The sequence below is a fragment of the Cyanistes caeruleus genome, chromosome 3 (genome assembly GCF_971803275.1).
Source record: "Cyanistes caeruleus chromosome 3, bCyaCae1.hap1.1, whole genome shotgun sequence".
Classification (NCBI taxonomy): Eukaryota; Metazoa; Chordata; class Aves; order Passeriformes; family Paridae; genus Cyanistes; species Cyanistes caeruleus.
Window position 1 is genome coordinate 38,163,162 of NC_141703.1, and position 22,869 is coordinate 38,186,030.

At 35.0% G+C, this 22,869-nt stretch overlaps 1 protein-coding gene across 1 annotated transcript in view; it reads right to left on the reverse strand.

Annotated features, from left to right (window-relative positions):
* The window catches only part of ITGBL1 (integrin subunit beta like 1), a 124,398-nt gene that overhangs the window by 53,081 nt on the left and 48,448 nt on the right, over positions 1 to 22,869 (reverse strand). The window contains exons 3-7 of the mRNA XM_023947216.2: positions 16,184 to 16,330; positions 13,321 to 13,443; positions 10,034 to 10,174; positions 7,124 to 7,264; positions 2,979 to 3,125 (exon numbers count right to left, since the gene is read on the reverse strand). Coding sequence (XP_023802984.2) covers positions 2,979 to 3,125; positions 7,124 to 7,264; positions 10,034 to 10,174; positions 13,321 to 13,443; positions 16,184 to 16,330 — 699 coding nt within the window. The remainder of the gene's footprint in view (positions 1 to 2,978; positions 3,126 to 7,123; positions 7,265 to 10,033; positions 10,175 to 13,320; positions 13,444 to 16,183; positions 16,331 to 22,869) is intronic.

A 22,869-nucleotide genomic window follows, 5' to 3' on the forward strand; every position in this document is an offset into this window, starting at 1 on the left:
TCTCAATCCTGACAAAAATACAGTAACTCTTTACTTCAAACCAAAACGATTTTTTGCTATGTCTTTTCCTTTATCTCTGACACTGGTCTTACTGTACAGTGTGTTCTTAAAAGTAACAGATTTTCACTATGAAAAAAATGAAAGTATTACATCTACAGTTAAAAGTCATGCAGCAAGCTAAAAAAAAAAGCAGCACTCTTGGGAATCAAAGTGTAGAAGGAATTCTTCACTTTATATGAATGAAGATGCCTAGAATCACTCATCATCCTCAAAAGACTTTTGTAGGGAAAGTAATTTTGGGAAAGTACCTCATGTGTTTTTATTCCTAATTTTTTCTTGCTATCTTCTCTCACCTTATATATAGCAGGAACTACTGACGGTATAAACAGCCTGATTGATGTAACTGAGAGAATTTATAATTGCTCTGTCTTTATAACACCATTTCAGCATGTAGACATTTCCCTTTACTACTCAGCATGTCAATATGAAGCCTTCTCTCTCCTTCACCTCCTGGAGCAGCTAAGAAATATAAGACCACGGTGTAACATTTTTTTTGGCAGCCTCTCAGCTCTCCCCACATGCTGAGCAGCACCCATGAAACAGCTTCTTATTCCAATGAGTGGGGAAAATCAAGGGAATTACAGTCTAAAAACAAAGTTCACCATATCATCTACCTTCAGAAGAGTAAAATATAGACTGAGAAATTATAATTTATAACACTTTATGGATAATGATTATCTAATTTTGCTCTTTTTAACCTGTTTTTAATTCTCTAAAATTTTTAATGCAACTTTTATATACCCCTGATACATTTAAGGTTACAAAAAAACCACTTTTTTCACTGTTTTTTTTTTTTCCCTATATCTTCTTTCTCTTGCTGAGATTACATGACTAATAGTTAAGGGAATCTGGGATTATCAAAATCTATGTGGGATGTGCCAATTCTCTTAGTTTCCATTGCTATAAACAAAAAAAGCATCTAAATCTAAAAAAAAAAAGGTACAAATGAACAGAAAACATTCTTTAATGAAACACAATGCATGGCAAAAATCCAAGAAGTCCAGGGGAAAAAAAATACACTGTCCAGTAAAACAGAGGTGAGTAGACTGAAATATCTTCCCAATATCTTACACAAAATTGTTCATAGAAATAAAACAAGACACTGCTTTCCATTTTTAAATGGAAGTTTTCATAGGGAATTTTTTTTCAAGCCTGGAATGCAGAATCTCTTGTTACTTCATTACAGCAGCTGTCTATCACACTTTGTCCTAAATCCACATATGTGCCTTTTGCACTCCTTGAACACCTTAGTGATCTCTTCTTGTTTGGAGGTCAAAGTTCAGTGAAAGCCACTGTCAATTAAGCCTTTTTTCCCCATAGATACTTCTTTTGAAAATTTTGACCAACAGATCACTCAGTCGAATTATTTCACCTGAAAATTACCTATTTCACTGCCAGGATCTCAACAGGAGAACACTGCCAGCATCATTAAGTGTATTTTCAGAAAGCCAAAAAGGTAGAATTATTGTCATTAATGTTAAAATATTTACATTTACTTTTCTTATTATAACTAACTATTATAACTAATTTTAAAGACTCATATGTATTTATAATATATTTATTGAAATTAAAATAGTTTTTATGGTTTTCATTCTTACTCTGTCATCTGACTTTCATAGAGAACAATGGAATTAAATCATAGAACTGACTTCAAGCTCTCAAGATACACAACTTTTAGTGAAGCAGATGAAAAAAGAGAGAGAGAGACATTCAGTATTCATAAGGACAGGAAAAAAATAGATCCAGTATTAAAAAAATAAAAAAGTAAACCAATAATCAATGCTCCTTTCTTTTAGTTGTCATGCTTGCAAGCATGAAAAATAAAATGCAGTTAATTCTCTACAGATGCCCATATCCTAACTACCTTGTAGCAAAAAATTCTGTTGCAAAATTTTTGTGGGAAAAGAGAGAGAAAACTAACTGGACAACTGCAGTTTAATTAAGATAAGAGCAAGCAACTGTCTGTTAATACACAGTTCTTTTAAGATTCTCCAAATGCTATATTTAGGAAGTAAATGAGCTGCTACACAATTACAGGGGGAAAATAGTACAATTATCACAGAGATAACTTGGGTGGACAGCCTACAATTTTTGACTATGTTAGATAGTATTAGTGAAAGAATAAATCACAAATGAACTGACATTAAGGGTCAAACACAGTAATTCAAGAGAAGCTTTAGGCCTTTCCCAGAAAATACTTAAATGGGCAGAATTCATAACAACTTCAATTACCAGTTTTTGCAATATTCTGTCTTGTATTTACTTTTCTCTCTTCTCTCTACTGAAAACCACATTTCACACAGTGAGAGAGGAAAATTAGCAGGTCCCTTTTCCTTCTGAGAAAAATTGCTTGCAATGTACATTTTAAGTGTATGTATGACTGCGTATATATTTTTAGTCAAAGTTTTTGAAAAGGCTACAGTGTCACAAAGAAATGCCTTCAAATGAAAAGCCAGTGGCCAACTAGCAAACTGTGCTGAAGCACAGCTGCATCTTACAGAAGTCAGTCCTATGCTTAATGGGTTGTTTCATAGCCAGAGTAAATCCACACAGTCCTTATCACAATGGTTCCACAACATTTTACACAGGCTGAAAATCTCATGCTGCTTTTGTCAAAAAATGCACAGAATAAATTCATATTTTTAATGTATCTTTAGTAAAGACTTAACAACAGCAATTTTCAAAGCACCCTTGGAAACCTTCAAAATAAACGTTAAGACATGTGAAATAAAACACAAAGCAGGAAAAATAGGTGATTTTATTCTTCTCCTAACCCACAAGTTATGCAGGAGTGATTCATGCACAGTAAGCAAAGAAAGTACACATTTTTCAGTACTAGTAATGCTGGACATCTTTAAAAATTCTTTTAATGGAAGTACATTTAAAGGGCATGAAAATTCTTCCAGAAATGTGCTTACCTCTTCCAGAGCAAGGTAAATTAGAATTTCCTTGGCATTTCTTAGAACTTTCTTCAACTGACATTGGACACAAATGTGGATGTTCACACTTTTTCCCGGTCCATCCTTCTTTACAGTCACATCTTCCACAATTACACTGCCCATGACCTTTACAATGAATACAATTCAAGATTAAACTCCATCCCAATGAGGTATAAAAAACTCTTAATTGGATGAACTTTGGGAAAGTTGGGGCTTCATTCAGTAATGGGACTGGCAAAAATTTTTCTAGCATGGTTGCAGCATATTCTCTAAGATATATATCAATATCAATCAACATGATCCACTAGAGACAAGCAATGACATACCAATCCCAAGCCTCAAACCAGTGCCTCCTACTAAACAGTTGTATATAAATAATAAAATATTGAAACATTGGATGTAATATTCTCATTCCAATAGGACAGTTGGATGTGGTTTTTGAATGTCTGGGACTACTCTCTGCATGTATATTTCCTCTATATAAATGCAAACATATGCATTTTTTTCTTGAGGTTTTCTCAAGAAAAAGTAAGAAAAAAAAATATAATTGTCCTTCTTTGTGCCCTTTGCAAGAAGCATTGAGATTCTGGCAATACAAAATATTCCTGAGAAAAGCCTGAGAATCAGCAAAACAATATTCCTTGCACAAAATCAAATATCTATTTTCATGATCTCGGACAGCAGGTTAGATCTTTCACAATTTTCACACAGTCCTCATTCACTGGATAGAGGACCAGTGCTCCAATGTCCACTTCTCTATCCAGGTTCTTCTTGATAACCATAGTAACAGAGACTTTATATCTTTCTAACCATACTTGCATTTTAGGACTAATTTACAAAACATACTAGTTTATTAGTTCACCAGGAGAAAATGGGAGGAAGCAATCATTCTAGGAGTCATCAGATTACTTCCCAGAATACAAGCCTTTTTATGAATTTCACAAAATAACTTTTCCTTACATTAGTTATTTGTTTCCTTTGAAAATATTTACAGGCTTTCCCTTGTTTAGAGGATAGATTTAGATTAAGATTAGATTGTTAGGAATAAATTCTTTACTGTGGGGATAGTGAGGCTCTGGAACAATCTAGAGAACCTAGCCTAGAAACCACAGCCTAGAGAAGCTGTGGATGCCCCAAGCCTGGAAATATTCAAGGGAAGCCTGGATGGGGATTTGAGCAACCCAGTCTAGTGAAAGGTGTCCCTGCCCATGGCAGTGGTTGGAAATAGGTGATTTTTAAGGTTTTTTCTGACACAAAACAATCTGTGATCCCACAATTCCTTCTTTTGCTTTCATGTGTACCTGCTGACAGATCATGAATTAGATTTATGGTCCCTGACCCAGAAAGATACTTATGAGAGGATTACGTACTTTCAAACCATAATTTCTTTGCTAAAGCCAGAGCAAAGGAACTAATGAAATGTGTGAACATACAAATTTTCTTATGGAAGCGTGTTTCCTTTCTGTGTCAAGTCATGAAAGCCATTATCTCTTTAAATGAAGATAATCACTTTAATGTCAAGAACACTTCTGAGAGACAATAATCTAGTAACATTCTGAATAGCACTTCAGGTATTAAAAGAAGGCATCCAGTTGTCAATATGACATACTGTGAAATAACAGTCACCTCAATCCATACGAAGCTCCTGAAGGGAGCTGTCCCTGATGCTAAAACCTCACATCAGGGCTGTCAATTCCTCTCCTTTCTATTTTATTAAATAAACACAGAATTACATTCAGTCACAGCAAAACCCTTTACACGAAAACAGGATTTCCTATAATTTCTCCATGCTACTCAGGACAAAGTGGTTTCCTGTCTCTACCTATTAGGTAGACAGAACAAGACAAGAAAATTTTGTATCATCTCTGTTTGATGAATGTTTTAAGAGAGATGGATTATTTTCCCTAATCTAATTAATCACTCTTGGATTCATCCCAAATCAATTTACAAATAAGTGTGAGAAAAAATAAGGATATTTTTCAGACACACTTAATGCATGTACACTTTGTGCAACAAGTAAATTTATTTCATATAAGCAATTAAAAAACCTGTCTCACTAAAATTCCTCTATTAAGTCTTTGATTTAATTGCAGATAATGCCTGACTACCACAATAAACCAAAATCAACACTTAGGCATCTTTTTCTATTTCTGAAACAGGATGAAACAGCAGGACTAGAAGACATTGTTCACACTGCTTATGTGCAAATGGATTTGTTTTTGCACAATCTATTTTAGGAATGTATACTTGGATGGCCAGCTAAGGCTAAATTAGGCTTTTCTAAAACATAATGGAAAAGGAATGGATAAAAATAACTAATGCTAAAATTTTTGATGAGTAGATGGAAAAATAAAACTATACTTTAACTTGAGTTTTAGTCACATCAAGCAAGTCATATGAGTCCCTCCTTTTATTCCTAAGTTTTCCTCATTTACAGTTATGTCTGTGTAATGAAGAACAATGTACCAGTCCTTAACCCAATGTCAAATGGCAATATCTTCCCCCAAGCTCCTTTGTAACTGTCTGTACTTTCTTATCCTCTGTATGTATTTCTTATCCTACCATCCTGGGCAGCAGCAGCTGCAAAGGCAATAACATCCAGGAAAGAGAGAGTTCAAGTATGACTTTTTCAGTTTTAAACATTAGTTGTAGATACCACAGGTTTGCTTTAATCTAATTAGGTTTGAAACTCTTGTGCTCACCCTTAACTACAGAATGCATTCACCTTGTTTACTTGTAGCTCTGTATTCCTTAGTAGATGCTGATATTTTGATCAGTCCCTGAGTGCTAAAAACTCTGACAGCAATACAGTGATATATTCAAAAATTGACAACAAAGTCAATCTTCCTGCTGCTCTTATGACTGCACACAGTTCTGAATCATTCCAGCTCATTCATTAAATAAATCTGTATAATATCTGCAAGTGACTGAACAGTAACAAGTAAATCAAGACACTGAAGGTTTTCAGAAAAGCTTCTTTTTTTCCCCCCTCATTTTATTAGGTAGCAATTCCTCAATATATATTTAAAAACAAACAAACAAACACACACAACAGTTAAGAAGCTTTTCAGTTTTTAAAAAGGCAAAGAAAAGGCTGAAAATTTTATATATCATCCTGGTTTCAGCTTTCTTTCTCTATTCAGAAAATTCCTATGATCTTTCTATGAGACATCTCTCACTCTATGAATAGGAGGAAAATATACCACATCATTATTGTCCTTAATGTGAATACATTCTTCCTATTATTAATAAGGCCAGACCAGATTTCTATGGAATGTATTCAAGCTGACAACCTCCAGTCTGTAAAGTCCCTTTGAAATCATGTTTATTTCTTTTTGCAGAGTTGCTGTGTGTACAAACTGCATGCTGAGTATTGAACAAGGTCCTTCTCTCCTGCCTAGTATTAGCATCTTTATTTAGTATCCATTGCATTCTAGGTCTCTCAGAATCTCAGCTTTTGTTAGTTGGTACATGGAACATCTAAACTACAAACAATGGATGGATGGATGTTAACTGTTTTGAATATAATGTTCTGAAGTACAAGTAGAAGAAAAAGGAAGATGGATATGTCTAAGATGTAGTCTGGGCTACAGTTACAGATACACAGCTGGGCCACACATTCATATTTTTCAAGTATTGATGCTCTACTCATTCTCATGTCAATTTGTATTCTCAGGAGACTGTTTTTCATTGACTCATTTATTTACTCTTCCTTGAATTTCTTCTTCTTGACTACCACCTCCCTGTCTTATAAAGTGAAATAACAAACACAATCTGACCTAATGAACTTTCAAATTCAAATTTTCCCAAGAAAAGACATACCTATATTTTAAATTTTCAACCTTTATCCAATTCATGTTAGGTTACACCAGAGTATCAGAAGGGAGATGGGCACTTAAAAGAATCTCATATTTACAGGATTTTGTTAAATGTCATGGAAAAAACCCAACAGAATTATATCTTTAAATTTAAAAAGCCCTCTTCAAAACCTCTCCTGCCCCCCAAGCTTGGTATATTTTAAGATAGGAAAATAAGAATTGGAGCACTAGGGAAGAGGAAGATCAGCCCAGTTGGAAGGTTTTCTATAAAACTACACACAAGGCCCTTTTGTACACAAACTTTACCTGAACAGAAGTCATCAGAATATCTATCATACACTGCTTTGCAGTTTCTTTCATCACATTCACAAGTATCTCCATGAATATCTCCCCAGTCACCAGTTGGGTCCACATCATGGCATGTGCATTCCCCACAAACACACGTGCCTAAAAATAAAGAAAAAAACAAACAAACAACAAGAAAAAAAAAAAAAAACAACAAAAAACCCACATCACAGATATTGAAGATTAACTGTGTAATTTAGAGTAATAGCACTTTGATTACAGGAATTTACACTTGTGAATTTTCAGCTCTCACAGAAATGCAGTTTCAAAGCTGCAAGTGACAATCATGAGTGTGTGCTCATCCTCTATGATTTGAAACCTGCCATGATTATTCAGTAGCAATACTTTATACAAACAAATTGGCTTCCTGTTCATGTTTCTTTTTGCTGTTGAGCCTTGCTAAGAGTCAACAAGAAAATGCAGCTCACAGAAGAGTTGCACATCTTTGACATCAACAGTAATTTGCCCTGTCAGTAATGACAATAAAAATCAATTCTGTTTAAACGACTTGGGCTTGGGCACAGGGGATAATTAATGGTTGTTAAAGCATAAACATTTAAACTACAAGAGAATCCAAACTAACACAGCTGAAAATGCCTAGGAGGTCATTCTTTACCCAAGAAGAACAGCAGCACACATCTGCATGAAAGGATACTTCTCCACTTTTCCCAAATCAATATTCAGGGCCACACACTGTTGCTTACAATTAGAAGAAATGTGACTATGACAGAAAACAAACTTGCATATTTTACTAATAATAAGAGAATATGTACTCTACATATTTAGGAAAATCTGAACAAAACCCCCAACCAAAGGAAAAACAATATTTTCCTTATTCAGAAATCCAAATATGTTTTGGGCAACATGCTCACTACTCTTTTTTGAGATGCTAACAGGCTTATAAATGCAGTCTGACCTTACTGATGCATGCAGTTCATTTCTTGCAGAGTGGCTTCACCTTCTGCTACTCTGCCAACACCTTTGTCATCTTTTTTAGGTTACTCCAAACAATATAATGGATTTGAAGGCAACAGGACAGGATGACTAAGCAGTACACATAGATATGGGCACATTCTCTAATAAAAGGAGAAGGTCTACACAATCCAGCATACATGACATGAGCAGGAAGAGCTACAGCCCTGTCTAATGTTAAAAACCCTGAGAGAGCCCTCAAGAAATTTGTGACTAATTTTTTTATACTTTCACAATTCAGTGACATTACTGAAGGAAAAAACAAAACCATCAAACAAACAAACAAACAAACAAAAAGAGGAAATGCCTCTGGAGAGTGATTAATCCTCTCAGAAACAACTTCAAAGTTAATCTAGATCAGCTTTCCTGGATGTCAGAATGCAGAACATAATCTCACCAAAGTTTAAAATTCAAAATTTTCACATGTGGTCTAAAGTGGTTGACTAGACAGTGCAGAGGGAAAGATAAGAACAATTTATCCATCTTAGCACTGAAGGAGGGTGGGCAGCAAGGCTAGCCTTCGTATTTGATTTTTAGAAACCTCAAGACTGACTATATGAACTTTACTTATATCACAAGATGTATAAACACAGAGAACTGGGGAAGTAGGACTGAATGGAGCAGAAATACTTTGTTGGAAAGCAACTTCATGTTGTCAGAAGCCTACAAAATGATTATGAAGATAAAATCACAAATACATGAAAGGCTAAAGGCACGGAAGTATCACACAAATTTACCTTTGTATTGGAGGTTGCAGCTACTCAGAATACCAACTATGCAATTCACACAATTTCTCCTATTGCAATGCCAGTTTAAAGAAATTATCACACATTAAAATTTCAAATTTGATTAAAAGCTTGCTTTGACGAGAAACTCTTTGCCAAGAAATTACTTTCCCAGTGCAAAGAAAGTATCTGATATGAAGACACTTTAATATCTATTATTTCCAGAACTACACGAAAATTTTATGCTGAAGTACCGAGGCTAAATGAGCCTACATGATCTCTGTATTTGAGCCAAACTTTCCATTTCCTCCTAATTATGAGAAGAGAGTTTTCTAAATGCTCTCAGGATGATTAGATGTTCACAATACAGCAGGTTTTGTCAGTAGAGATGTTTTTAAGAGAGGTATCTATGTGACTCTTGCTTATGTACTACTATAATTATTCTTGACTATCGCCAAATAAACATGCTTTTTTTTTTTTCACTCCTTGCTCAATGAAGCCAAACACAGCAGCTAGTGAAAAGCAACCTTATTTTGTGTGTTTGTTTTGTGGGGTTTTTTTTTTCCCAAAATGGCAAAATTAGACAGAAGTATAAGGCAAAACTCAAATTCCAAAATCGTGTGCAGATAAAACTTCATATAGCTAGAAAAACTGTGTGAAGTCTACCTTTCTATTTCTATACATTCCACAGCATTGCAACTTAACTCACAGGGGTTTTTTTCAGTTGTAGTAGAAAGTAATGCTTCATGTTTTCATTTTCCCCATTCCACTGTGGGTCCTGTGTTCTTTAACAGTGAATTGACACGCAGTTCTGTGATTTTTCAGCACCAATCCATTCAAAGTCAAAAATCTGGTAACAATTTATTTTGCAAGGTAGGTCTCTTACCAGAACAAATATGTACTAAATAACAAATTATCCTGCTCAGTCTTACTACAGAAATAAAGAATGGGAACAATTTGAATTTGCTTAATCAATAAGTGGATGTGGCTTTGTGTAAGTTTATACCTAAACACAGGTATCTACCCACTTGGAAGTGTATATCCAGAGCTGAACGAGGTGAGAACAAGTAGAAACTCTCAGCAAATACAATATGTGCCCTACTGTAGAGAATGCATAGAGTAAAATAAAAGCCAATATAAATATGTGTAGAAGGTCCATGCAAATGACACACACCTCTGTTGCTGCAGATTTTGCCATCTGGAGATGTGCATCTTTTCTTGATCTCCCAGGGGGTGATGTCACACTGGAATTCACATTTATCTCCATGCCAACCAGCCTCACAGTAACAGTTTCCACAGTAACACTTTCCATGGCCTTAAGCCAAAACAAATTTTGTACAGTGAGAAAGAGGCAAGTTTTTAAAAGGCATTAACAATTTAACTATTTTGATCTTTTCTTTTAAAAACTTTTACTGCTAGACTCAGAATAGAAACAATTTATGGACCATGTATGAATACATAAAATCAGACAAAGGATATCTGAACTGTATTTTTCCCCACTATTTTAGAACTGATTTTCCTTTAACCACAGATTAAATCTAATCAGTAAGCACTAATTGAAATCATAATTTATATTTGATATATTTTTTGATATTTACAGCCTTTTTTTTTTACTTTATAGGCAAATTTTGAAGACCGTATTAGTTAAAATATAAGCACAGCTTTACACACCAAGGTAGGATACATACTTGGCATGTCTAAGAACACCTTGTGTGTTCTTGACTCCTCAGATAGTTGCAGTAAAGACATATTGACTTATTACACACCAACTATGTTGTATATGGCTTCCCTTCTTCTCCCCCTCTGTCAAGAAGATTTTAGAACTTTGCTAAAACAGTTCACTAAAGATAATTATTTTCAAAATGAATCTTTCAGATATTCATTTAACAAAACATACATATCCCAAAAAAGAGGGCTGCATCATCCAAGTGAAACCAGCTCCAGAACATTTTCATCTGCTGAGGTACACGTGCCATGTGCTTCACGGCAAAAAGCTTTCAAATTAAGTAGTTTCAATTCTTACTAATCTTACAGCCAAAAGTTAATTCTTTAATAGAAGGATCAAGTCAGGATCTTGTTCTTTCTTCCTTTGAGCTTAGTAGACCTGGCCACCTCTACCACAGTCTGGTCATTCTGTATTCCTAATTATCAAGACTTCAAATTGTTGAATACAATTTTTTACTGGTTTTGCAACTACACACAGAATTTTCATTACATTTGGTTAAAGTCAAAAAACAATTAATTTAATTACATAATTAAACAACAAATACAATCAAAAATAATTACTATGAAAAGGCTGATCATGAACAGTAGGAAATTAGGAAAAAATAAAATAAAAAATGCTAAAGGAGTATAATAATTTGATCTAGAGGCAATTTTCACCGATAAAAACATCAATACTTCATTCTTCACTCACACTTTTATACTCCTCAAATAAACATGAATTAAATGATGCTTGCTCTTGGCAGGAGAAAAAACATCACTCCCTTAGAGTAAAAAGCCTTAGTTTAAAAAAAAAGACCAGGACCAGAATTTAATTTGCTAATAAATATGATACTTTTTCAAAAATAAACTGCAACTTGACTCCAAAGTGTAACCTCAAATAAAAAGTGGTAGTCAACTGACTGATAAAATTCCAACTGAAGCTGGAAAAGCTTAACATATCTTTGCAACTTTGCCCTACCCAAGAACTGATTTGCTTAACAAATTCAGTGCCCTTGTGCAAATATTAAAATATATGTCATCTATATCTAAACATGGCATTGATTGTTTTTCCAGGATAAAATCACAGCTCAAGGTTGAGGAAAGGATGTGTCTTTGACCCTCATGTTCATGTGCTGCCACGTGCATTTTTATGCATAAGGCTTGCTTCAATATATGATTTCATATTGTAGAGGTTTGTTAAAAAATAAAACAACATAAAACACCCAAAAGTTGTGTGCATAAACTTTTCAGCTTACAACAACCCAAGAAAAACATTAGTTTATAACTTATACTTTACTTTAGAAGACTCCAAAATTTCCATGAGATATCATGGCTTTTATAAAGATCAACCACAGACTTTAATGATTTGAGTCTACCAACACTTTTTGTCCCTTTATATCAGAAAACTTTGAATTCTACATACATACAAGACTAGTCTTATACACAGATGCTTTTGGTCTTTTGGGTAAAATGGGATGAGTGGATGAGACAATGGGAAATAAAAGCTAAGTAAAAGTTAACAATATAAACCAGCAGCAAAACACGTGTGAGGGGGAAAAAGCCAAACCAGACAAAAAACAGCAGTAGGAGAATTTACTGGAACTAAGTGACTGGCAATTTTTTATCGCATTTGGTACCATGAATAGTGCTTAGAGGCAAATATAAATGGAATAAATGGCACATAACAATTGTTGCCTTCCCCTCATTTTATTTTAGGCAATTACTGGAAATATTATACTCTGCTGCTGAATCTAGACTTCAGAGGACCATTCTGCATACCCTCACTTAAAATCCCTACTTAATCCTCTAAGGATTGAAAGGATTTTAAAAAATGTTCTTTTTTTTTGCCTTCAAAGGCGAATAAATAGAAACTATTTCTACTATTTTCTGTGTAAGGAAAAGAGAAAGGTATTTTCCACAAGTACTCTCTTTCTTCATACACACACATATAGGAAACATTACCACCAGATATGAATAGCCTAGGAGCTGACTGGAACACTCCCGTGGGTATATGGACACAATCTGCACATGTGTAGCTTGAACAATGTTTGTAGCCCCTCCCAGCTCAAGGACAAGCCTCCTTCACAACATGGGCAACAGCATTTATAGTGCCATAAATGGTGTGTGTTGCTCAAACCTTAACTGCCAAGTTCCTGCCTCATAATGACTTAAAAGAACAGTTTGAATTTTGGTTGCTTTTCGATCTATCAGCAAAGTTCATTCCATCTTATTTTCTTGTCTTTCCTATCACAGATGACATTTTCCTTATTCACTCCTTTCTCTTTTTATCTTCCTGCTTCTGAGCTACCATCCTACATTTATTCCTGATATTTTTTAATTCTTGTTTCCTTGAAAAATTCCTAATAACCCATTTTCTCATTTTGGGGTTTTTTTTTCGCATGTTATCCATTCTACTCTTTCTCATTTGTGCCATGAAGCATTCACATTCCTCATATATTCTACTGAAGACAGACACACTAAGCTATGAATTACCTTAGTGAATTATCTTTTACAACCCTCTTTGCAGTTCTCCCAAAAAGAGGAGAATGTCACAGGATTTATTCATTCTTTAACCTTATGCTTAGCTCATTTTTGCATCTGAAATTTGCACTTACAATTTGCAATGTGAAGCCTTGCAAATAGAGTTACTTTTACTTTAAGTCATGCATTCAGTAAAGATATTTTGTAGAACCATGCAATTAAATAACAACCTGTATTATTCTTCATCACTTTTCTTGCGCTCATTAAGATACATACCTGTACAAATCTCTCCTGTTTCATCATCAATGCATTCTCTGTCATCACATTCACAAAATTTGCCATATACTAGTCCATTTCCTTCTGAGTTTGCACATTTGCATCTGCCACACTGACATGTGCCTGTAAATGTTTAAGAGACATTACTCAGTGACTGCAGATTATAGAAAGAGTTTCATTAGTCTGTCAGAGATGGTACATATTTTATTTCTGAGAAGGCTGAAATCTAAAGATCATCCACACAAATACAGACACAGAAATTATCCATATCAACAAAAAGCTTAATCTTAGCTGTACAGAGATAGAGTATTCAAGTGCCTTGGAAGTGTAAAGCTTTTTTTTTCACAGCATAAACCACAAAAAACCAACTTTCTGACATAATGAAAAGCCAGAGCACTCAGGCAATGCAAAGGATGCAAATAGATTTGTAAACAGATCTCTCTTCTATCACTGCTCATCAGGTGACACATTTACTCCTTGGTGTTTCGAGGGTTTCCCCTCAGCTCAGTGGCTGCCTCCCTCCATGACCTGCCCTCCTGAGTAGGAAACAATCTCTTATTGCTCCCTGAGAAAGAAGAATCCTCTCTTTTCCCTCAGAGGGTCTATCTGACCTGAGGTCATAAATAAATGTATCAATAAGTTCCACAGTCAAAAAAAAAAAAAAATCACAAATACATTAAACTGACACTAGAAACAAAAGTATTACTCTCCCACTCACATAAGAAACCCCTTTTCCCTACCTCTGTCCCTACCTTCACTATAATTGAAAGGGTGGGAACTTAGTGCAGTATCACATTATTGGGGCCTTGTGGTCAGTGGTCTCAAAGAAGTTGTTTCAATAGTCAATGGCATCACTATGCCAGAAAATACATATTTTTTTAAAACTTCGCAGCACTCATACTCCTCACATGACATCCATATGTATTTTTAAAAACATGGTAATTGGCATCAGAGAGGCTCTCCAAAATAGATTTATCCTGATATTACACAATATTGCTTACAAACATAGCACGACTTAATAAACATCACGTTAATCCAAAGAACAGAAGTACTGGGCTCTGCGACAGACATGGCCACTCTGAAAGAGTAAATTTTAAAAATGTTTGCAAGAGCTAATATAATATGGTACTAAAAATAATACAACAGAGAATACAACATAAGAAACCCACAGAACTAGAATTACTTGCTACAATTACTTGGTAAACAAATACAAATGCAATTTTTGAGAAAACTGTCATGATTACCAGTAATTCCTGAACAGGAAAGAAGATAAAACAGAAAATTGATTACTGGGTATCTAAAAAGGTCAGAGACACGGTGTATCATAAAGATATTCATTCCTTTCATTGCTAAAAGTGAAAATTGCTCACATAGAGAACCTCAGTTTAGGTAGGACATCCTAGACATTGTCCATGACAAATGATTAGGAACAAAGTCAGAAAAGTGAAATTTTAGGTGGATCTTGATCGGTTACTGAAAAAAATTACAATAAATGATTATCTGTGTGACAGCAGAGCAGTGTTTTTGTAAAGGCTCATGTCATCCCTTCCTATATTTTACTGGCAATTATAAAACAGACCCCAGACCCCAACAACAGTACTAGTAGTAGATCAAAAGGCAATGCCACCAAGACAAAATACAGCCCATCAAAGTTACCCCTAACTCCCTAGTCAGTCTTATTGGAATTCCTGTCCTGTTTAATATCAGCAAAAGCAAAACCATTTATTCTTCTTATGATGCTACAAACACCCTAGCTAATTGCAGTGGTTGTTGAGCTATCTTGATTTTCTTGTGAAGACCGGGGCCACTTCTAACCAAGTAAAGAAAGAGGTTCTTTTTTAAGAACTTTGACTAAGTGCAATGAACTGCACTTATTTTTGAAAGTTGATTTCTCATTTAGCTATGTCTCATGTCTCTCTCAATAGCAAGTCTCATATACCTATTGTCATAAATTAAGTGCATCATTTACTCAGTACGCTGCATACTAATAGTTTTATGTTAAACTGGTTTCTTATCCTGTACCAGCTTCTCTCTAACAAGTCCCACCAGTCCTTGGGATTCTTTGCTCATGTCAGCGACTAACTTGTGAGAAATTTACTTGAATGAAAATGTGTGGATTCCAACAGAAATTAAAGAGCAGCAATAGTGAGCAGAAGTGGAGTTCTTGAAACATTCTTTCACTTGGAGGTCAGTATCATGGAAAAACCAGAAGGCAATTTCAAGTCTCAAAACTTGATTGGTAGAAAATGCCCTTTAAATTTTTTTCATTGAAGTCTACTAAAACCCATTTGGTTTTCCTTAGAATTTTTTTTTTTTTAAGGAAAAGACTTTCTATTTAAATAAGGATGGTTATAAAACTAAGGAATTAGAGAAGAACATGTTACCAAATCAGAACAGTGAAGGTGGAAATGCTCCTTTAAGTGATCCATCACGTCTTCTACAACTGATTTTAATAATCATAGGTACGATTCAAAAGTGTCTCAAAAAGTTGCACAGCTTATAAATGTCCAGGAAAAATATTTGCAAATGCAATTTCTGCATCCTGTAAATACAAACACTTGATAGAAATTACGTCGCTTCCTGTGTTAATGCCATTACAACAACATTTTGATGAGGAAAATAAAATAGAGTTGCAGTTTCATCAACTCACAACAGCTATAGATATAAAGCAGGTGTTCCCAATCAGTGTACATTGTATGCACAGAAATAAGCCTATAGGAAAATTAAACACTTTAGTGCACCTACAGTTACATCTCAGTCTCTTGAAACATACTCTACAAAATTACTAGTTAGAAATGACAATGATTCTCAAGATTACACTGGGAGACCATTAAGGTATCAAAAGCAACAAAAGACATCTTACCTGCACCAGAACAGATGATATCTTGAGAATTCTTGCACATTTCATTGCTTTTCTTCCGTGTAAGATTGCAAGTAGTTGGATACTGACATGCTTCACCATACCAGCCTTCATCACATTTGCACTTCCCACAGTCACACGTTCCATGGCCTAGCAAAGGAAGGAAAGAGTGTGTCAGGACTCTTTTTTTTTTCATTCAGTGGTATTTGCTTACCCAGATTTCAAAACAGATTCCATCAATTACCTTTTTAAATGAATATGACTAATAGATTAATTTAACAGAGTTCATATGCAATTAAAAATAGGAGACAGCCAGCACATGGCTCCACCAAGGGCAAGGCATGCTTGACCAACTTGTGCCCTTCTGTGATGGAGTGACTACATCAGTGGAAGGGCTACAGATGTCATTTATCTGGACCTGTGTAGATCATTTGACATTGTCCCTCACAACATCCTTCTCTAAATTGGAGAGAGATGGATTTGATGGATGGATTGTTGGGTGCATAAGGACTTGGTTGTGTGGTCACACTGAGAGGCCAGTGGCCAACTTCTCGGAGTCCTGAGACTGGCCACTGACAGGTGGAGCGCCTCAGGGGTCTGTACTGGGACCAGTGTTGTTTAATATCTTTGTAATGACATAGACAATGGGATTGAGTGGACCCACAGAATATCTGGAGGTGTCAGCAAGCTGAGTGGTGTGGTTGACACACCTGAAGGATGTGATCTCTGCCATCCTGAGGGACATGGACAGGCTTCAGAGGAAGGTCCCTTGGAATCACATGAGGTTTAACAAGACCAAGTGCAAAGTGCTGCACCTGGGCTGGGGGATGAACAGATCCAGAGCAGCCCTGCCCAGAAGGACCTGAGGGGTGGCTGGTGGATGAGAAGCTGGTCAATTTTCTATTTTATTTTGCACACTATTTATTTTGCATACCGAGTACCATTTTTCACACTAACTTCCGGGTGCAAATTTTTATTACTTCATTCTTTAGCATTCCCATACAATTTTAGTTAGTAAATGTGAAAACAATAGCACCTCTTTTAAGTCAAATTTAATTTAAATTTAAATTTTAAATTGATTTTTTAAAAAAGTATCTTTTGAATATATATTTGATTTACAGAATATTCCCATCCTACCACTATATCTTATAAACAGAATCTAGTTGCAGTCCATTTTAAGTGCATCTGCTCCTGTGGTGTCAACTGCCTGAAAAATACAAGCCCATCCTGCTGCCAGTAAGAAGTAATTTAAATAACTATTCTACATGACAATTTTAATTAGAAAAGGTGGTCTCTTTCATTGCTCAAGAAAACTTTGCTTGCCTTCTAATATGGTCCTAAGATACAGTTCAATAGCTGCAAAAAACATAAATAAAAAGCATAAGAAAACATGGTAGTTCTTATTTTAAAACATGAGTTGCCACCTTAAAAATTGCTGAATGCCTCCATTGGTAAAAGACAAGAAAAAAAAAAGGATATAAAATACAGAATAAAAACCTACTCTGATGACTACTCTGCTTCACTGACAGACAACAGCATAATCCATTCTATAATGTGGTGGCAAATCCTAGGGTAGCTTACAAAAAAAGTAAAGAAAAAACAACTGTCTTCCATCCTTTGGAGAATTACTTCTCCTATGACTTTGCATTGTCTATGTTAGGCACTCCTGTGATTTAACAGTTTGATGTCTGCTGGTGAAGAAAAGATATTTTAATAAAAGTAGGACTCATTTTCCCATTCCCAGGTCTAAATGACAGAGTATGGCAGAAGCCACTCCATACCAGTTATTACCAATGGTCCAGCAGCATTAACCTCTCTCAGTTAGAGATGAACTAATCAAACACATGATGCATGAAGGAAATAAATAATTTCACTTAAAATGCAACACAGACTGTTTAAAGAAAATTAATAAAATACTTTTATGAAACTGATTATACAGAGTAGTTTCCTGACTTTATCTAACAAGAACACACAAATAAAAATGAAATTAATTAAACTTTGAGAAGTAATGGAAGATCATTTGCATGCAACAGAAAGAGACTGTCAGAAATTGAACTAATATGTATTTGTCAGATTGCATATGTGATTTTCAACTTGACCATCCCTTAAAATATATTGCCATTTGGGTTTTTTGGTTGTTTTTTTTTTAATTGTAAAGAAATGTCAATATTCAGCCCAAACATCTGGGTGAGAGGACTGTATTGAAGCATAGAAGGCCATAACTGCCCACAATAGCTTGTACACCTTGCTGCATCTTCCCTGTCACATGGATGATGCAACTGATCTACAAAGCAGTTTGACACAGAAATCCCCTTCTTGCTTATTTCCCACACCCATATGTACCAATATCGTTGCCTTCCTCATGACAAAAATAATGATGTGATGAAGTATAAGTCAAGTATGTGATAAAGTGTAAGAAAATTAGAGAAATTAGAAAATTAGAGAAAAAAATCAGAAAATTAGAGAAACCACAGAAGTTTTCTTACCGTATTTGTATATGTACAAATTTCTGCATTATTTAGAAAGCAAATAATGTTATGAAATAGTAAATAAGGAGTAACTAGCACTACAAAAGCTATGAGGTGAAATTGAAACTTACCATAAAATAAATTTTAGCAATAAAGGGTAGACCCAGGTATTTGAAAATGCGACACAGAACATGAGAGAAGTGAAGACCTCACTAAATAGTTGAGCAAGAAAGCTGTATCTCAAAGTGATGACACATTCATCCCATTATTTTTTTAAAAAAAGTAACTGTAACACAAATAAATGCTAAACACAAATAAATGCTAAACACAAATAAATCAGAACCTCACTAAAATAAAACAAAATACCAAGAAAACAAAGAAATAAGGAAGACTCAAGAAAATGCAGTAATTCCTTTAAGAAAAAGACTGGCTGAGGACTGTGAAAAACTTACAGCTTCAATCATGGGGAGAAACCTTTCATAACAAAGGGCTCAATTTCTAACTAGATGAGCAGTCACCTCAGAGAGTATATCTGGACTATACAGAAAGCTTGTAGGGTGGAACATAAAATTAATATGCTAGGAAAACAGTCTGATGTCAGAAAATGTATGAAGAAAGTGCAAACAGAAAATTTTAGGCAGGGTCAGATCTTCCAAAATTGCAAGTACTGAAATGTACTTTCATCATCCAAATAAAAAGAAAACAGGAAAAAGAGTGGCCTCACCTAGAAGCAAAAAAAACCAGTTAATAATAAAGACAATTTACAGGCCAAAACAAAATTAATATGGAGATGTTAACTACTAGTAGCAAATGCAGCTTGGCTAATGACACGCTCTCTGGAAATGAAAATTACTCATCTAAGATGAGAAGAAAACAAAGACATAAAACTATTTTTAAGGAAGTGTCTAGACCAAGAGGGCAAGACCCCATAACCTCCATTTAAGAGTACTTTAAATACTTGTACATGGAAGGGCAGTTCAGCAACAAACACTTTTAATGAATCTATCAGGCTGGCAATCAAATGCCTGAAAAAATAAAACCCAGCTTTTGTTTCTTTGAAGCAAAAGAAGTGTACATGATCCAGATAACATAGAAACAAGTGCCTCTGACCTCATGAGCTGTGCCAGGGTTTAAATAAACTATGAAGCATTGCATAGCTAGAGACACTGAAGTAATGAAAATAGAATATAATGAATAACAGCTTTACCCCTAAAGAGACTATCATTATGCCAAAATAACCTGGCATTCTTTGTATGAGATAATGAATACTGTAAGGAAAGGCACATAGGAAATCCATGTGACAGGATCATATGTTACATACAATGCCACCCATGAGAAGAAAAAATATTCTGCACAAAACGCTCACAAAATAGTTTAAAGGCAGGAAACAACATTAGGACAAAAAGGCACATTACTGGATATAAAAATATGTCTGGCTATGTTTCAATTTATGTTTTTGGAACCATGTGTGTTTTACTGATACTGATAAAGAAATTCAGATAACACAAATAACATTTGGCAATAACAAACCTATAAATCCTCACTAGAGAGGTGAAGATGAAAGATCATACAAAAATAAGTGGACTGACAACCTGAAGGACTGAAGGGGTAAAAGTGTGTTGAAAATGGAAATACAAGCCCAGGATCACACACTAGGGGAAAGGAAATGATGTCACAGCCTAATGCCTCCCCAGCTGGAAACAAGAAGAATGTGACTGGATATTGACATCAGCTCTGGAAACATTGTGTGGCTAAGCCTATAGCTGATAAGGGTCTCAGATGTACCCATTGAATATATATCACTAGGGGCAGGAGGCGGTAACACATCTGCCTTTGAAATTATACACACAATGTATGGGATATGGTCCTGAGCTCAGTTTATCCTTGAAAATTGCCATTAGGTCTTTAAACCTTGAGAGATTGAGTCAAGTTATCCAGGGAAAACATTTGTAGAATTTTAGCCACTTGCAAAGTTACAACTGGTAGGGAATTAAAACATCTGAGCAGGAAAATGGCAATTTAAACCACAAAAATTTGGCTCTGATCACATACTTTTGTGCTTCGACCCTTGACCTCAACCTAAGTGCCTTCTAAAAATATTTTTCTAGTACATATTTGCATGCCTGCAGGTCCAAGAGCAAAGAAACAAAGGTAAAATCTCTGACAAAAAGTTCTGAAGCCACATCTGTACTGCAGGTATTCAGGGCATTGATTTGGAAGCCTGCTTTTGCTGAGCTCTGTGTGTAATCCATCATGAGAGACAGGCACTTCTGCAGAGTGACTCAGGCCCTGTGTGGGCTGAAGTGTCTTCAGAGGTTGTCTGCCTTTTTTCACTAAACTGCTGGGAAGCTGGGACTTTGGAGTTTGATGCATCACTAAATATGTTTGCATGCAAACACAGATCATTCATTTATGTTATTTTGCTTCACTTATCTATACAATATTCAATGTCAGGTTTTAAAAATTCTGACATATTTTGAATGAAAAAGGAGCATGATGTCAGATTAGTTATAGGTTGAACTGCATTAGTTTATAAAAACAATTATATTAAGTGATTATTTGATGGACCAGAAACTACGTTTGAACATTGTTTCATTTTTATGTGTCTACAGAAATTGCAGCATTCAACAGTGTTATTGTTATTTTTGTGCATCTTACTGGAAAACATTCTCTCCACCTTTATACCTGTTCTCTTTCATTTTTTTTTTTTTATTACATACTAATTTTCACTGTGACTGAAATCTGCTGCATCCTTCTGCTTAAACTTTCCATAGGCAATGAAAACAGTGAAAACAAACTACTTGGTTTGTCACCTCCCATGCTCCTGCTAAGAGCATGTGTGAATGCATGCATGTTCATCTGCCATGACTATCTTTTCTACAGAGCAGTGGTGGAACACAAAAACGTAGACTCCTTAAAAGAAAACAAAAATAAGAAAAAACTTATCTTAACGTTAAGATCTTGAATTGAAAGAATGGTGACTGGGTTCAACTCCTGTATCTTTCATTTTCTGGATAACCTCTAGCACATGAAAACATCACCAGGAGTCCAAGTGATGAGTTTAAAATCTCTTCTTTATAAAGCAAATATTGATAATTGACAGTTTCTTAGAAATTTTGGTAAGGATAAACTTCTTGGTACTTAAAAGCTTTCAGATGTTACATATGAATAGAGGTAGCTAGATTAAAAAGCAACAAACAGCCCATGATGCTACTGTTGAAATTGCAGTCACCATTTTTCTCAGCAAGATGAATACAGCACTCCCTGTTTAGAAGGAGCTGTGAAACTATGGCCATGTGATTATTAAACTGCCAATGCTTTTAAATAAATTCTTGGTTCATTAAGTAAGCACAACTGGAAATACTGCCTTTGGAATTATACCTACTTATGTCATTGTGCCATATTAGTTATAGCAAAGTAAGCCTCACGTCAAAATATGTGTCTTACCTGAGTGCAGAGATCTAGGATGTTTGACCAAATGCTAAAATACAGTCAGATGCCTTTGCTGTCATATGTTTTTGATAAATAAAGCCTAATTATTCTATGTAAGAACACAGTTGAGGGCAGTTCTCATTTAGAGATTTAGAAATTGTAATGGAATCAATTTTCTACAGGCAGGTGAGATCCTTATGCCAAGATAAGGATTTTCTCTCAAGCATGAAGTCAGTCATCAGAAGAAATGCAGCAGCTTGCATGATAAATGAATTGGGCACATTACTACGCATTTTTAGCAAACCCCGAGTGATTCTTCAAGTGCTTTTTAAATATAAAAAAACCCAATTCATTAAACAGGTAAAGGAATATGAAGAATTTGTTGTTATGGATTCCAAATTCTGATTAGGATATTAGATAGGAAGGATAATTTAGCTGTAAGAGTTGAAAATTTTGGAAAAAAAAATTTAACGTTGTTCCACACTTTCAGCCTAGGCAAGTACACTGAAGATGTTTTTAATACTTCTTTCCAACTAGATGACTTTTTTTCCAGCAGTTAGTGAAACAGATTGTGCTATTTGACACCAATGTAAAGCTAGTGAAAAGATCTCAGATTACACTAAAATAGGATTTGCAAAAGGGAATTTATTTTAATTATTCTAGAATTCTATTTAATTGAATTTGAGATTCTCAATAACTGTGCCTTGAACTCAGAAGCATTTCTCTGAATCTCCTTTTACAGAATTGTTAGAATTGCAGTTTTGGGGGAAAAAAATAAGAAGTTTGTAT